This window comes from Dipodomys spectabilis, unplaced genomic scaffold, assembly GCF_019054845.1.
Source record: "Dipodomys spectabilis isolate Male_0828 unplaced genomic scaffold, ASM1905484v1 ptg000187l, whole genome shotgun sequence".
Lineage (NCBI taxonomy): Eukaryota > Metazoa > Chordata > Mammalia > Rodentia > Heteromyidae > Dipodomys > Dipodomys spectabilis.
This window is the reverse complement of record NW_024870864.1, coordinates 12,624,856-12,639,758: the sequence shown is the minus strand read 5'-3', so window position 1 is coordinate 12,639,758 and position 14,903 is coordinate 12,624,856. Positions and strand designations below refer to the sequence as shown.

General features: G+C 36.9%; 1 protein-coding gene across 1 annotated transcript in view; it reads right to left on the bottom strand.

The window, feature by feature from the left end:
* Nucleotides 1-14,903, bottom strand: part of Gcc2 (GRIP and coiled-coil domain containing 2) — a 41,337-nt gene that overhangs the window by 11,091 nt on the left and 15,343 nt on the right. The window contains exons 8-18 of the mRNA XM_042695369.1: nt 13,931-14,031; nt 13,730-13,828; nt 11,403-11,522; nt 9,976-10,140; nt 9,600-9,704; nt 7,974-8,136; nt 6,251-6,351; nt 6,083-6,160; nt 5,219-5,356; nt 2,600-2,718; nt 972-1,148 (exon numbers count right to left, since the gene is read on the bottom strand). Of these exons, the coding sequence (XP_042551303.1) occupies nt 972-1,148; nt 2,600-2,718; nt 5,219-5,356; nt 6,083-6,160; nt 6,251-6,351; nt 7,974-8,136; nt 9,600-9,704; nt 9,976-10,140; nt 11,403-11,522; nt 13,730-13,828; nt 13,931-14,031 (1,366 nt within the window). The remainder of the gene's footprint in view (nt 1-971; nt 1,149-2,599; nt 2,719-5,218; nt 5,357-6,082; nt 6,161-6,250; nt 6,352-7,973; nt 8,137-9,599; nt 9,705-9,975; nt 10,141-11,402; nt 11,523-13,729; nt 13,829-13,930; nt 14,032-14,903) is intronic.

Genomic DNA, 14,903 nt, shown 5'->3' with positions numbered 1-14,903 from the left:
AAGTACTTAAATAGTATGTGCAAGGCTCTGGGTTCCACCACTGGCATTGAGGAAAAACTTCCAGGATAAGGTGAGGCTAGGGTGAGGGTTTTGTAAGTCTGCTGTATAGTCCAGTTCTTTCGGGTGTATGCTTGTGTGTATGTGTGTGTAGAGGGGAGAAAGGGGATTAGCCAAGTCTCTTGGTAGTATAGATATGAACTCATGGGCCTAATAAACATATTCCTTTTTTTTTTTTGCCAGTCCTGGGGCTTGAACTCAGGGCATGGGCACTGACCCTAAGCCTTTTTGTGCTTAAGGCTAGCACTCTAGCACTTGAGCCACAGCACCACTTCTGGCCTTCTCTGAGTAGGTTATTGGAGATGAGAGTCTCATGGACTTTTCTGCCCAGGCTGGCTATGAATCATGACCCTCAGATCTCAGCCTCCTGAGTAGCTACGATTACAAGTGTTAGCCACTGATGACTGGCTAAGTACATTCCTTTGGAGTTATTTTCATAGTATTACACAGAAAATGTGTGAATATTTGAATATTATAGAAGATAGTAACTATAAAGAAAAGGCTACTTCTTAGAGGGGCACAGACAGTGGTATTTCTACTAGGTTTTACTTCTTATGAAGAAGTAAAAAAGGGCCCTAAAAGCTCAAAGTGCTGCAGTCTTGAACTCTTTTGAGTATCTACCTTTAACTGGGTACTGGGGGCTCACATTTGCAATCCTAGCTATCAAAGAGTCTGAGACCTGGAGGATCATGGTTCAAAGTCAGCCCAGGCAGGCCATATCCAATTAACTAGCAAAAAGTTGGGCTGGATGTGTGTCAAGCAGTAGAGCATCAGCTGTGAACAAGCAAGTTGAGAGTCTCCAAGCTCTGAGTTCAAACCCTGTTACTGACAAAACAAACAGAAATGGCTACTTATTTGTGAATCTGCATTTATCCCAAGAAGCATCTCAGTGTGAGTGCTGCTGGCAGCCTTACTTTTCCCGCAGCTCCGCCTCTTTGCTCACAGTTTCCTGCAGCATCCTGTTGTGCCTCTCCAGTAGAGTATCATGCTCAGACTGCAATGTCTGAAGTTCACAAACATTCATCTGTAAGCTATTCTGACTATCTTGTAGTTTGATTTTCAATTGGTCAATCAGCAAGTCCAGCTGTTCCCTAAAACAGAAATAAACAGTTGTAAAATAATCTTTGAAAATAAGTGATCCTCATTTGGGGGTTTATAATGTATTTTAATTGTTTACTTGTCATGCTCTTGCGATCTGGAATTATTCTAAAAGCAATATAAAAGTCGTAAGAATTCACAGTCAGATTTTAAATCTCAAGCTGATTTTTTTTTTGAAGAATGAATTTTAATATATCCTATTATAATGGAACAGAGCATTACATAGCATCAGAATAGCCTATTTGAGATTGGGCATTAGGTAAGAAAAACAAACAAAAGAACAAAAACAAACTTCATATAGGTCTAACTTAACTGTTAAAAGATTGAGGAATTAGACCAATGTGTAGTCAAAGACTGCAAAAAGAAAAGCAATAGGTATTAACTCAGAATACCATATGGATAGAAAATAGAGGCTGCAATTTGTACTTATTCAGTGTATTAATATTCAACCTCAGCTTTATGATGCTTCTCATCATGCTTCTTCAGTCTGTATTTTCACTAGATTCTTAAACAGGAAGGAATATAAACATAAATATACAAACACCCACAAGATCATCAGTCCTACCCAAAACTATATGACCAGGTATCAAGCAGATTAAAGAGCTCTGAATACCAAACTTCTGGTATAAAACAAAGCCAGTGAATGCCCTACCTATACCAGTATATTTCTGAGTAATTTAAAAACTTTTCTGTAAATCTGCTAGTTTCAAAGAAGCATTAAGCACTATTCAAATATAATTGATATGGCTATAAGTTTAAGAAAAATTAATTTACACCTTTTTTTTTTTTTTTGGTTGGTCATGGGGCTTGAACTCTGGGCTTGGGTGCTGTTCTTGCACTCTTCAGCTCAAGGCAAGTGCGCTATTGCTTGAGCCACAGTGCCACTTCCGGTTTTCTAGTGGCTTATTGGAGATAAGAGTCTCACGGACTTTCCTGCCTGGGCTGGCTTTGAACCGCGATCCTCAGATCTCAGCCTCTTGAGTAGCAAGGATTACAGGTGTGAGCCACTGGTGCCCGGCTTAATTTACAGCTTCTTAAAGTAAGTAAAATATTGGTAATCAACTTCTAGTTAACCTAATGGGTGATAAAATATATTGAGATAACAATCATTTTTTGCTTCTAAATTTTCAAAAACCATAATGTAATATTAATGTCCAAATTTTTACTATGAACAGAACCTATTAAGGCAAGATTGAACTTTTAGTGTATATCTCAGCAACCACATTCTGGCTTCACTGATTTCTTTAACAACTTCTGGAGTCTGCAACAGTGACTTCACAGTTTAGTTTCCCTGAGTGAAGCCAAGAACCTCTTTGCACACTCCTATAATGAAGCCTAAAATCTCACAGTCAAAAAGTCGAGAGGATTTTCAATCTACTTGATTAATTACCTGTATAAATAGTGAAAACCCTGAATATTTGGTATTTCTTTTACTTAACTTTACCTTTCTTGTTTAGCTTCCTCAGTTTCAGCCTGAGACACAGATTTATTTTTCTGTTTGAGAACGTTATGAACTCGGACTTTGTAGCTCTCAAATTCAGAAGTTATAGCAGCTTGTTCTGCCTATAACATTTAAGAAAAGAGAAAAAAATATTATTCTTATTTTCTTTTTAAATGTTTTTTTATTGTACAAATACTGTACAGAGGGGTTACAATTACATGAGTAAGGTAATGAATACATTTTTTTTTTTTTTTGCCAGTCATGGGGCCTGAACTCTGGGCCTGGGAGCTGTCCCTCAGCTCTTCAGCTCAAGGCTAGCGCTCTACCACTGAAGCCACAGAACCACTTCAAGCTTTTTCTGATTATGTGGTGCTGAGGAATTGAACCCAGGGCCTCATGCATGCGAGGCAAGCACTCTACCACTGAGCCACCTTCCCAGCCCAATGAATACATTTTTTATGGAGCATTGTTGCCTCCTTCTTTGTTTTTCCCCTACCATTCCTTCCTTCCCCACAACCCCACTCTCCCTAGCTGTAAAGTTCGTTTTGTGTCTTGTACATCTCATTGTTACAATGGGTCAACCTGTATCCCTATTTAAGCATTTTGTTTTTTCTTTCCCCTCTCCAGATTAAAAAATGTATATACAAGATGCAGGGTACCGGAATCAAATTTTTTTTTTTTTGGGTCCAGTCGTGGGGCCTGAACTCTGGGCCTGGGCGCTATCCCTCAGCTCTTCAGCTCAAGGCTAGCACTCTACCACTTGAGCCACAGTACCACTTCTGGCTTTTTTCTTTTTGCTTATGTGGTGCTGAGGAATTGAACCCAGGGCCTCAGGCGTGCAAGGCAAGCGCTTTACCACTGAGCCACCTTACCAGCCCCTGGAATCAAATACAGTGAAAACAGAGATTATACTGTGGGGGAGGAACATACCAAAGAAACAAAAAAAATCACATTCACATTATAAATACTTTAAAAACAATAGTAAGCAAGAAAAAAAAATATTTGTGACCCGATAGGGCTCATTTCCCTTAATATCATCTTATATGGTCATATGTATATAGCTTTTGACCTTTTCTGCTTGTCCTAAACTTATACTAGTTATTGCAAATAAAGGAAATGGTGGGACTTATGTTTCTTTGGACCTGGCTTACTTCACTTAATATAATTTTTTCCAAGTCTTTCCATTTCCTAACAAATGGGACAATGTCATTCTTTCTGATGGAGGCATAGAATTCCATTGTATAATATTCTTATTTTCTTTCAGAAGTTAAAGTGAAATATGATTTTGAAAATCAAGAAAATAGCTGATGTTCATTTGAGTGCTGGTTTAACTTCACTATGAAATACAGTTCTATTGGCTTACTTTTGTACAGCCTAAGTTTGTCTAATAAAATGTTCTGCTATCTTAGCAGAATAATTTGCTACTCATTAATTTTACAATGGTACCTTTTGCTTCTGAAACTGAACAAATATTTTTCACTTATGATCTACTATTAAAATTCAATGAAAATTTCAAAGACATTACCTTACTTGACTTTAGTTTCAAAACAGAGTAGTAATAGTTTAATTCTAGGCCTCCTACTTGCCTGAAGATATCTATAAACTCCATATCAATTTTGCCAAGATAGTACCTACCAAACCACTGTCCTATCCATTTTGCTTATTGGAGACAAGGAAGTAGGCGCCAATGGTCATTCTGTTAGAATGTTATTTTAAAATTTAGTCCTCAGAAAAAGCTATGTTGCCTTTCTATTTTTTTATTTGAATAACAACTGTTTAATTCACTCATTACATGGAAAAACTTGGTAGGATATTTGGGTAATGACCTTCAATTATATTATATAACTTTGTGCATATAAATGAATTTGGACCCAATACAATTTAAAACAGAAATTAAAAAACAATTAAGTCCGCTTCAGGAGTCTCCACAACATAAAAGCATTTCAAGACTATACCAATAAACATACAGACCTGTGCAGCAATTATTTATTTCTAAGATGCATACTGCTCAGAAAAGGAGTGGAGAACTTCAAAGCATCTTATTTTGTTTACTACAACAGTTCAGATAAATCATACTTTCAATTGGATGTGCAGTAGATAGCAATGCTTTAACAAGTCCCAAACTATACAGATTGTAAAAAACCTACATGTAGTTATTGTTGCAGTAAGCTGCCAACATGAGTAACATGGGCAAACTGATGATCACTTCTTTTAATTCTAAAGCTTTTAACAACTTTTAATCACCCTAATATAAAATTTTTCATACATGTATTACATATTTATGTATGAAATTTCACCTTTGCTGGATGACACAGGGTCATCAAAATAGACAATTACCAGAAGATGATATAATATACTACAGTTCTGTAGGTTAGGCTGCGTCCTTACACTACATGGTCTTGGAAACTGTGTGTCTTTGTAGTCTTTCAGTCTCCTTTTTTTAAATTAAGCTACACTTCTCCACTACTAGCAGGTTACAGAACAGGAAATCAAACCATCAAAAATTAAAACTTCAAAAAATAAAAACAATGCATAAGCTCTAACATATACTTTATGAGTATGAATGCCTACTATCTTGTAATAGAATGCCATGGTCAGAGCCTGCAGTGCTGAAGGACTCACCTTGGCAGCTCGACTTTCCTCTTGTAGTGCTGTCACCTTCTGCTGGTACACATTCAGTGTGCGCTGATGCTGCTCTGCTGAGGTCTTCAGATGCTCGTGGATTTTGTGTTTCTCAGATGTTATTTCAGCAAGTTGAATCTGGGGGCAAAAATCTTTAAGTTTAGTTCTAGAAATTAAATTTTTCACTAACTAAAACCATTTTAAAACAAAACAAAACATGAACTTGAGATTGTGAGGTATTATATTTAAATAAGTAGAGACAAACTGGGTGCCAGTGGCTCATGCCTCTAATCCTAGGTACTCAGGAGGCTGAGATCTGAGGATCTCGGTTCAAAGCCAGCCCAGGCAGGAACATCCGTGAGACTCTTTTCTCCAATAAACCACCAGAAAACAGGAAGTGGCACTGTGGCTCAAGTGGTAGAGTGCTAGCCTCGAGCTAAAGAGCTGAGGGACAGTGCTCGGGCCCAGAGTTTAAGCCCCATGACAAAAAAAAAAAAAAAGTTGAGACAATATAAGTAGACTATAAGAACTTGCTTATTCACTACAGGAAGTAGATTTGTGCTTTTTTTTCTTTTGTTTCCTTTTTTTGGGGCCAGTAAGGGGGCTTGAACTCAAGGCCTTACAATCTCACTTGGCTTATGTGGTGCTGGGGAATCGAACCCAGGGCCTCATGCATGCAAGGCAAGTGCTCTACCACTGAGCCACCTTCCCATCCCAGCTGAAGGAATCTTAAAAAAAAAAATTATCCACATTTTTATTGGCATCAATTACACAAAAATTTTGACATATCCAACTATTCATATAATGTATCACTCTCCCTCTTGTTCCCCCTTAAATCTTAGTAAATACAAATAAATATCTTACTTTATAGACTTCTACTTGCTGTTGGCTTGCCTCCAGCTCACCCTTTAATGATGCTTGAAGTATTAAATGATCAGTTTCCTACAGAAGGAAAATCTTGGTTAAATTAAAAAATAAAGTTGTTTATAAACTATGAATAAGCACTAAAATATGAAACAGAAATTAACATACTGCTTGCTTTGAATCCGCCAGTTCCTTTTTGGTTTTCACAAGCAGCTGTTTGATTTTGGTGTTTTTTTCTTCATATTGCTGCAGTGAGGAATGTAGGGAAGCTAGTACAAGAAGTAAGTTCAGCAGAAAGAGATGAAATAGTTTTTATGGGTGAAAATAATGCATGAATGACAAGGCTTCTCTTTGTATTAACTCAAGCTTTAAAAGAAACCTATTTTAGATTTCTATTATGAAATTATATTACCAACATATTTGCCAGTAGTGGTAACTATACAATGAATTCCACTATGTCCAGTCCCCAGGTTGGCAATTACTCATACACAGTCAATCTTACTATACTTAGACTAGGAGTCAGCAAAGTGGAGCACACAGGTTGTTTTTGTGAATAGTTTTAACAAACATGCTAGTTCATTAAATCATATGCATTCAATTGTGCCACAATAGTGACATGAGCAATCACAATACAGGCTGTATGGTCTATAAAACCTAAGATGTTTACTATTACATCTGTATGGAAAATCTTCATCAATCTCTTCCTTCTATCTCATCTACTCTGAGTTCCCACTGGATTATCTGGAAGCAAATCCATTCATCAATAAAGATACTAGCATATATACTTGAAATAAATACATGGCTGTTTAAAAGATAAGGACATTACTTTTAAAAGTCCCCCAAGTTAGGCAGCTGTGGCTCATGACTGTAATTCTGACTACTCAGAAAAGTCTTTTTTCTAAGTAACAAGTAAAAAGCTAGAAGGGTGAGATGTGGCTCAAGTGGTAGAGTGCCAGTATCAGAAAAAAAAAGATTTGTATTTATAACCACAGCATATCTGAGGCATATACCTGGTTATCTGTTTTTGCAACAGTAACTCATATATAAACTTTTTGTGGGAGTGATTTTCAGTGAAACAGAACTCAACAAGGAAAAAATGAAAATGTACTAAACAAAAACTCTTACCAACAAATATCAATATGGGTAAGTGGAACCATTGTTTAGGCTACACAGACACCTGCAACCAGCAGGCCAAATCTGCCAAAACTTGATATAAGAGTAGATGGCAAGACTAAAAACACCATCCCCAGCCTCTTCTGTTGAGATGGAGTCTCTCAGCCTTTTTTGTCGAACTTTTTTTTGGCAGACTTTTGTCTCAGCCTCCAATGTGGCTATTATGTCAAGTATACATCACCATGACCAGAAATTGGTTGAAAAGGGGTCTCTTGAACTTTTCTGCCTGGCTAAAAGGAATGGAAATCCTCTTGATCTCAGCCTGCTACATAACTGGAATGATAGGCATGTGCCAGCATGGTATGTGATTAGGTGAAAAGGCATCTCTCCAGTATGTCTGGGCTCACCTACCATTAGATCCTTTGGCTCTCAATCTCTCAAACAGCTACAGGTGTGTTGAGCGACTGGCACCTGGTTTAGAAACATCTTTAAATGCTTCACTTACATTTATATTTGCTAATCAGCAAACTGTGGAGAAAGACCTTGTCAAATTTGTTTTTGTCTTTGTATTAAACGTATAGCAAGTATTTAAGAAATGTTTAAGTGAGGAATCCCATCAGGCTAGCACCCACATGGCAAATGATTTTATATTCCTTCTGGTCCTTATGTTTAGCATTGTGTTAGAAACATATGGTAAGGGACTTGTGAGATAAATACTGCCCTCTCAACCTATTATGATGAAATAATTAGAAAGTAAAGTAGATTTGTTTTTACTTACTCATTTCTTCTTGTAAAGTTTCTTGTTTTTGTTTTTGAATTTTTATTTCTTGTTCCAAATCCTCTATTTGGCTGGTTTTGTTCGTTAACTTTTGATTTAGTTCTTTCATCAAACGTTCATAATCTGCTATTTCCATATTCATGAGTGTAGTTTGTTGAGCATCCTGCACATTTTATAGAAGATTACACATTACTAGGTTAGTGTCATTTGTAAAGTTGCTAAAATGGTGCTACAGAAAACAAGTAATTTCAGGTTCTCTATAACATACTAATATTGTAAACAGTAATGAAGAAAGGAGAAATACTTTCTAGTTTTTAATTTCATAAAGTTGTTTTCTAATAGTTCAACTCAACTTTCTTAGTGTCATTCTATTTGATTGTAACTTTCTTTAACTATAAGAGTTCTAGTTTTATGGGGATCTTAAAAAGACAGGTACTTGGACCCACCGGACCCGCTCCAGGGACGGTGCCGCCAAGGCCTCGGCCCAGAGTTGTGCCTGCTGCTCAGCACTTCTGATTCTCTTCTGCAAGTTTAGAACGGGATATCCGTGCCCAGACTTGAGTCAGCCATGTTCACGACCCCGCTACCCAGACCTTGGAGGCCACCCTTCCCCGCGAGCACCAGGGCGGGCTCCGCGCCCCGGTGCCGCCGGTGTGCAAGCAAGAGCACGTTGGCGTGGGGCTTTATTGACTACAGGTCCATGCAGCCTGCGGGAGCAGAGGCTTTTCAGCGAAATGGCTTCTCCTTGGGTCGGTAGATGCGGCTTGGTCGCACAGATCGGCTCACCGGGAATGCAGACCCAGAAGTGAGGAAATGCAGGGCCCAATCACCATGGAGACCAGAACCCGCAGGCGTTACCATTGAACGGAATCCCTGGGCTTCAGGAACTGGTGTTGGAGGAGATGCACAAAAGCCCCACCGGGGCCTCAGTCTCGGCGCTGGCCAGAGTTATTATGTATAGCCAGCTTGTTATTCATGCAGCATTTATACCACCGATTGAAGTTTGGAAACATTGTAAGGTAATTTTTAATGTGATTCTGTGTTTCAGAGCAAATCTAAGCTTTTGTGGTGGTGGTGGTGGTGCAATATAACTTCCTGGTAGATTTAAGTTTGGGATATATAGGAAATAAAAATTCAGGTTGCCTAGTGCCGGGTCAGATAGTACATTTTGTCATTCTTCATGCTCACAAATGGATTTGTTTGTGGACAGGCACATTAAAGGGTACAGGTTAAAATATGTATTTTTAATAAGTCTGCATGGATTATGTAGAACATCAAAGCTGTTTTTAAAAGAGATTCATGGATGTAAAAAAATAAAAAAAAAGATAGGTACTTAAGAGGAATAAGTTAAAATTTCAATTAATAAACTGAAAAGTGTATATTAGTATCACAAGAATATATCAAACTATTCCTTTTTTGTGTATTTAATAACATGAATAATGACTAAGTTTTGGCTCTTCAGCTCAAGGCTAGTGCTCTACCACTTGAGCCACAGTGCCACTTCCAGCTTTTTTCCTTTTGCTTATGTGGTGCTGAGGAATCGAACCCAGGGCATCAGGCATGCAAGGCAAGCACTCTACCAGCGAGCCACCTTCCCAGCCCCGTGGCTCTGGAGTCTTATATTACCTTTTTGACCAGCTCTAATTCTTGCATGGTTTTCTGAAGTTGTCTCTTTTCCTTTTGAAATTGTAGCTGAAGTTCTTCAAGTTCCTTTACAGTATTGGTATGTTCCTAAAATTAAAAATAAAACCAATTCAACCAACATTTTAAAAAAATGGCATTTGTTAAGGGCTTTAAATTTGACACAAAAAAACAAAAAGTCTGGTAATCTTTTAACATTTAAAAAAATATACACATTCAAAATCAGTCTGTATATATTAAGGAATGAATGAACTCTATTATACTCAGTGTTCATTCCTTTACTAGTATTTTCTTCATTCAGTAATATTTTGATAAAAATCTCCATATAATATATACGTAAATCAGTAAGTTTTTTTTTTACCTTAATCCTCTGCTCTTTGTGAAGTTTTTCAGTTTCCAATTCTTTATCTACCATTGCTTTAGTTCTCTGGAGTTCTAAAATCTGTACTTCTAATAACTTGGCATTAGACTGTAGTGTCTCAATACGGGCCTGGAGATCTTCATTATCTGAACTCAATTTTTCACACTGAAATGATAAATATGTGGAAAATATGCAAAGAAAGACTAAATGTTTACTGAGAATACTAGCATAGTATAAAAATTTTAAGATTTTAGCTGGGCACCAGTGGCTATACCTGTAAATCGTAGCTACTCAGAGGCTGGGATCTGAGGATTGTGGTTCAAAGACAACCTGGGCAGCAAAGTCCATGTGACTCTTATCTCCAATAAACTACTCAAAAAAAGCCAGAAGTGGTGCTATGGGGCTCAAAAGGTAGAATGCTAGTCTTGAGCAAAAGGAACTCAGTGACAATGCCCAGGCCCAGAATTCAAACCCCAGGACTGGTCAAAAATTTTTTTTAAGATTTCAAAATTAAAAAAAAAAAATGGGCAAAGAATCTGAACAGATACCTCACTGAAGATATACAGATGGCAAATAAGCATATGAAAATATGTTCAACATTATATATCAATATGAAACTGCAAATTAAAACAACAATAAGATGCCACTACACATATTTTTAAATGTACAAGGATTTGTTTTAATCAGATATGTTAGGATATGCAGACATCAAAATGACTATCATAAAAAAGTCATTTTTATTCTCACAGATCTCTAGAAACCACAGACACAAGGCTTGTTCCACAGAACAAAACTGGGGGGGGGCGGAGAGGGGGTGGCTGGCAGGGTCAATCAAGAGAAAGAGGAAGCAAAGTGACTATGTGCAAAACCTTTTTTGTAGCTTTCATACAACAAAGGGACAAGATGAGCAACATTAAAATTGGCTTGTTTGGATAGTAGGGGAAAAACAAAGGAAGGGGTAACAACGCTCAATAGGAAACATATTCATTTCCTTACTCAGGTAACTGTATCTCTTCTGTATGGTAACTTTACAATAAATATATATATTAAAATATATAAAAAAAAAGATTTCAAAATCAAGTCCATGTAATGACAATGTTAATGGGGGGGGGAAGTGGGGTGGGAGATGGGAAGGAATGGGAAGGGGAAACAAAGGAGGAGGCAACAATGCTTGATAAGAAATGTACTCATTATCTTGCCCATGTAATTGTAACCCCTCTATATGGCATTTTCACAATTAAAAAAAAAAAAGAATAAGTTTTACAAGCTACCACTGTTAACAAGATAGTTATTTAGCTATTTTGTCAATAGCCTTCTAATACAGGAGAAAAAAAGAAATTATCTGACTGCATTTAAATTATTTACACAAATATATACTGAGATTAAAATTTATCGCAATTTTCATGTCTGAATTGACTTAAAATTACCTGGAAAGTTGAATTTCTTAATTGTTTGGTAAGGTCTTCGATGTGATGCTCAAAATTGTTAGCACGTTCTTTTTCCATATCCAACTGCTCTGATTGCTTATCATATTCTAGTAAAAGATTCTTCAAAGAAAGACAAAAAATTTAACACTAGGTTATTATGCATTCAGTAGGTCAGACTGTATAATCAAGCTATCCTGATATAAGACTTACTGAATCCATTTGGGATGCTTAAAATATTTAACATGAAAATATAGCAATAAAAATATAAATGTAAATTTAAATATAAAAATATGAGAAAGGATTAATATTACTTTATTAAAAGTTTATAAATCTATTTTTAAAAACATTTGAATCAGATTACATCTGTAACATGAGCTTCTTTGCAGGCAGAGATCAGGAGGATTACAGTGTGAAGCTATCTTAGGCAAAAAAGTTCTTGAGACTGCATCTCAAAACCAAAAAAGCGAAGCACAGTGGCATGTGCTTGTTATTGGAAGTGTAAATAGGAAGGTCACAGTATAGGTTAATCTGGGTAAAAAGTGTAACTTCTCTCTCTCTCTTTTTTTTTAAGGAAAAAAACCCCAAAAAGCTGGGGGTATGACTCATATGATAGAGTGCCTACCTGGCAAGCACAAGGCCCTGAATTCAAATTCCAATACTGACAAAACACCACCAACAAAAATAGTTATTTAACATTTATATAGATGCTTATTCATGAATCAGTTTGCATGAGAAGCTGTATCTCCATGTCTTTTTTTTTTTTTTGTTGCCAGTATAAGCCACCAGTGCATGGCTAGTCTATATTACTGAAAAGATCCTATAATCTAACATAGTAGTTTCTTTTTTCTTGCCAATCTTGGGGCTTGAACTCAAGGGCCTGAGGACTGTCCCTGAACTTCTTTTACAAGTTAATCTACCACTCTACACTACCACTACCTCAGTACCAGTACCACTGGTACTGAGGAATTGAACCCAAGGCTTCATGCATGCTAGGCATGTAATCTACCACTAAGCTACATTCCCAGCCCTTAACGTGGTAGTTTCTTTCAAATATAGATCAGGTATACTAACTTTATATAGTTTAATCTTTCTCTTTGTAATTTCTTAAATTGCTTTGAAATTTCAGAAACGCCTTTTTGTAAAGAACTCAATAAGTGACCAATTATTATGAGACTTTTTAAAAATTTACAGAATATATGATTCCTTTTTATACCCAAACCCATGTAGATAAGCTCTTACTTATTCTACATTAACAATTTTTGTTGTTATTGTTGTTTGTCATGAGGCTTCAACTCTGGGCCTAGGTGCTGTCCCTGACCTCTTCAGCTCAAGGTGAGCGCTCTACCACTTGAACCAGTGTCACTTCCAGTTTTCTGGTGGTTAATTGGAGAGAAGACTCTCATGGACTTTCCTGCACTGGCTGGCTTTGAACTGTGATCCTCAGATCTCAGCCTCCTGAATAGCTAGGATTATAGGTGTGAGCCACTGGTGCCAGGCTTATATTAACATTTTTTTTTTTTCCCTGACGAAATCCCATCCAGATTTTAGTCTGTTCAGTGTCAAGATTTTTCTCATATAGTTTTTAATTCCTTTTCCAGTGACTTTTGTTTTTGATCCTCCTTGGGTAAGTATAGATTGTTGGCTAACTATCAATGTGCAACACTGGAAAAGTCCTAGCTCTGTTATATTACTGATCTTGAAGTCAATTAAGAATTTTTAAATAACCTTGAGTCAGATATCTCACTTGTAAACTGGTGATGCCAATTACTGTGATCCTCAGATCTTAGCCTCCAAAGAGGCCAGGATTACAGGTGTGAGCCACCAGCAGCCAGCCCCCTTTTTATTTCTGACTTTTATTAGTAAAGTTCTTAAATAGAATTTTACTTTTAAAAAATACTTTAAAGGTTACCTACTTTAAAATCTTGGAATCAGGATTCTAGAGCTACACTGTATAAAAACTAGGAAAAAAATGCCAGGTGTGAGAAGCCTCATTCCTGTAATCATAGCTACTTAGGAGGCTGAGATCTGAGGATCTTGGTTTGAAGCCAGCCTGAGGAGGAAAGTCCATGAGACTCTTATCTCCAATATTATCCATAGAAAACCCAGAAGTGGAGCTATGGCTCAAGTAGTAGCTTTGTGCAAAAAAGTTTAGGGACAGAGCCTAGGCCTTCTGGTTCAAGTCCCAGGACTGTGGTTAAAAACAAGGAAACAAATGAAAAACCTAGGGCAAAAAGATTCATGAACAAAACCAAAGTATTTGTTTTCTGAACAAGAATATACAATTCTCATTAGTTATGAATACAATTTGTAATACACCTAACATTTACCTTATAGCTTTCTGCCCCTTGAATGAGATCTCTCATGGAAGCAGACAACTGATCCTTCTCTGAACGTACAGATTCAATTTCTTCCTTTAGAGTCTGGGCCTGTTTTCAAAACACAGTAAAGTTAAGAGTTTTTCATGGACAGAAAATCTGGAATGTCTAAAATCTAAGATCCCTAACTCTTGTATTTTTAGGTCAGCTTACCTCTTTTCTGCTAGAATCAAGCTCTTTCTTTGCTTTCATAGCAACTAGTTTTAGCTTACTTATTTTCTCCTCTTTCTCTTTGGATTCTTTTTCCAGATTTCCTAAAAACAGAAATGAAAGGACTATATCTATGACATCAAAAAGAAAAATATTCAAGTTACGTATTTTTTTATGCTAGACCTTTTTATCCAAGGAACACAAAACTTACAGTATGAAATTAAGCTAAGTAGCAAAAACTATCTTTTTAAGTGAAGGCTTAATTACTTAGGATCTTATTGAGGTGTTTAATGTCAAACTTTGCCATTTTCTTAAGTCATTTAAACATGTCTAGAAATTGGAATTGTTCAGGCTTTTTAATGTGTTTTCCCAAAAATTCAGCTCTGCTAGGAACTTAGGTGGTGGTTTCTAAATCAGGATCAAGTACAGAAGATAGATACTGGATGCAGGTGAACAGTTATGTATTCTCTAGGTTGATGGACCTGATATTTACAACTGTAATATGTTTGAATGATCCAACCTTTATTTCTCCCATTAATCTCTTTGGTTATCTCTACTTAAACTCCAGGGTTGATGACTTAATTTTGTGTTATTTTCTGGAGTTATGATCTGAATTTCTGTTCCTATCTATAATGTGTATTTTCCGGGTGCCACAGTAAACTGTATAGCGAAGGCCACCTGCCTCACTTCTCCATTTTCCTGAATGCCTCCTCATCTACTCAAGCATCAGAGTAGCTACTTCCCCATTCTAATGGACTTTTCTCCAACTGTTTATCAACAAGAATAAATAACACCAAGAAATGAAGGCTAACTACAAACGGTGGAAGCAGCTGAAGGCCCAAAATGGAGAGATCACCATAGGATTGATCAGATACCCCAAACATGATCTTACTTTTCCATAAAAATAAGCCACACCATTCTTAAGTCCAAAACCCTTCAAAAAGGTATGTTACATGCGCTCAAGGTTCTTTTCCCT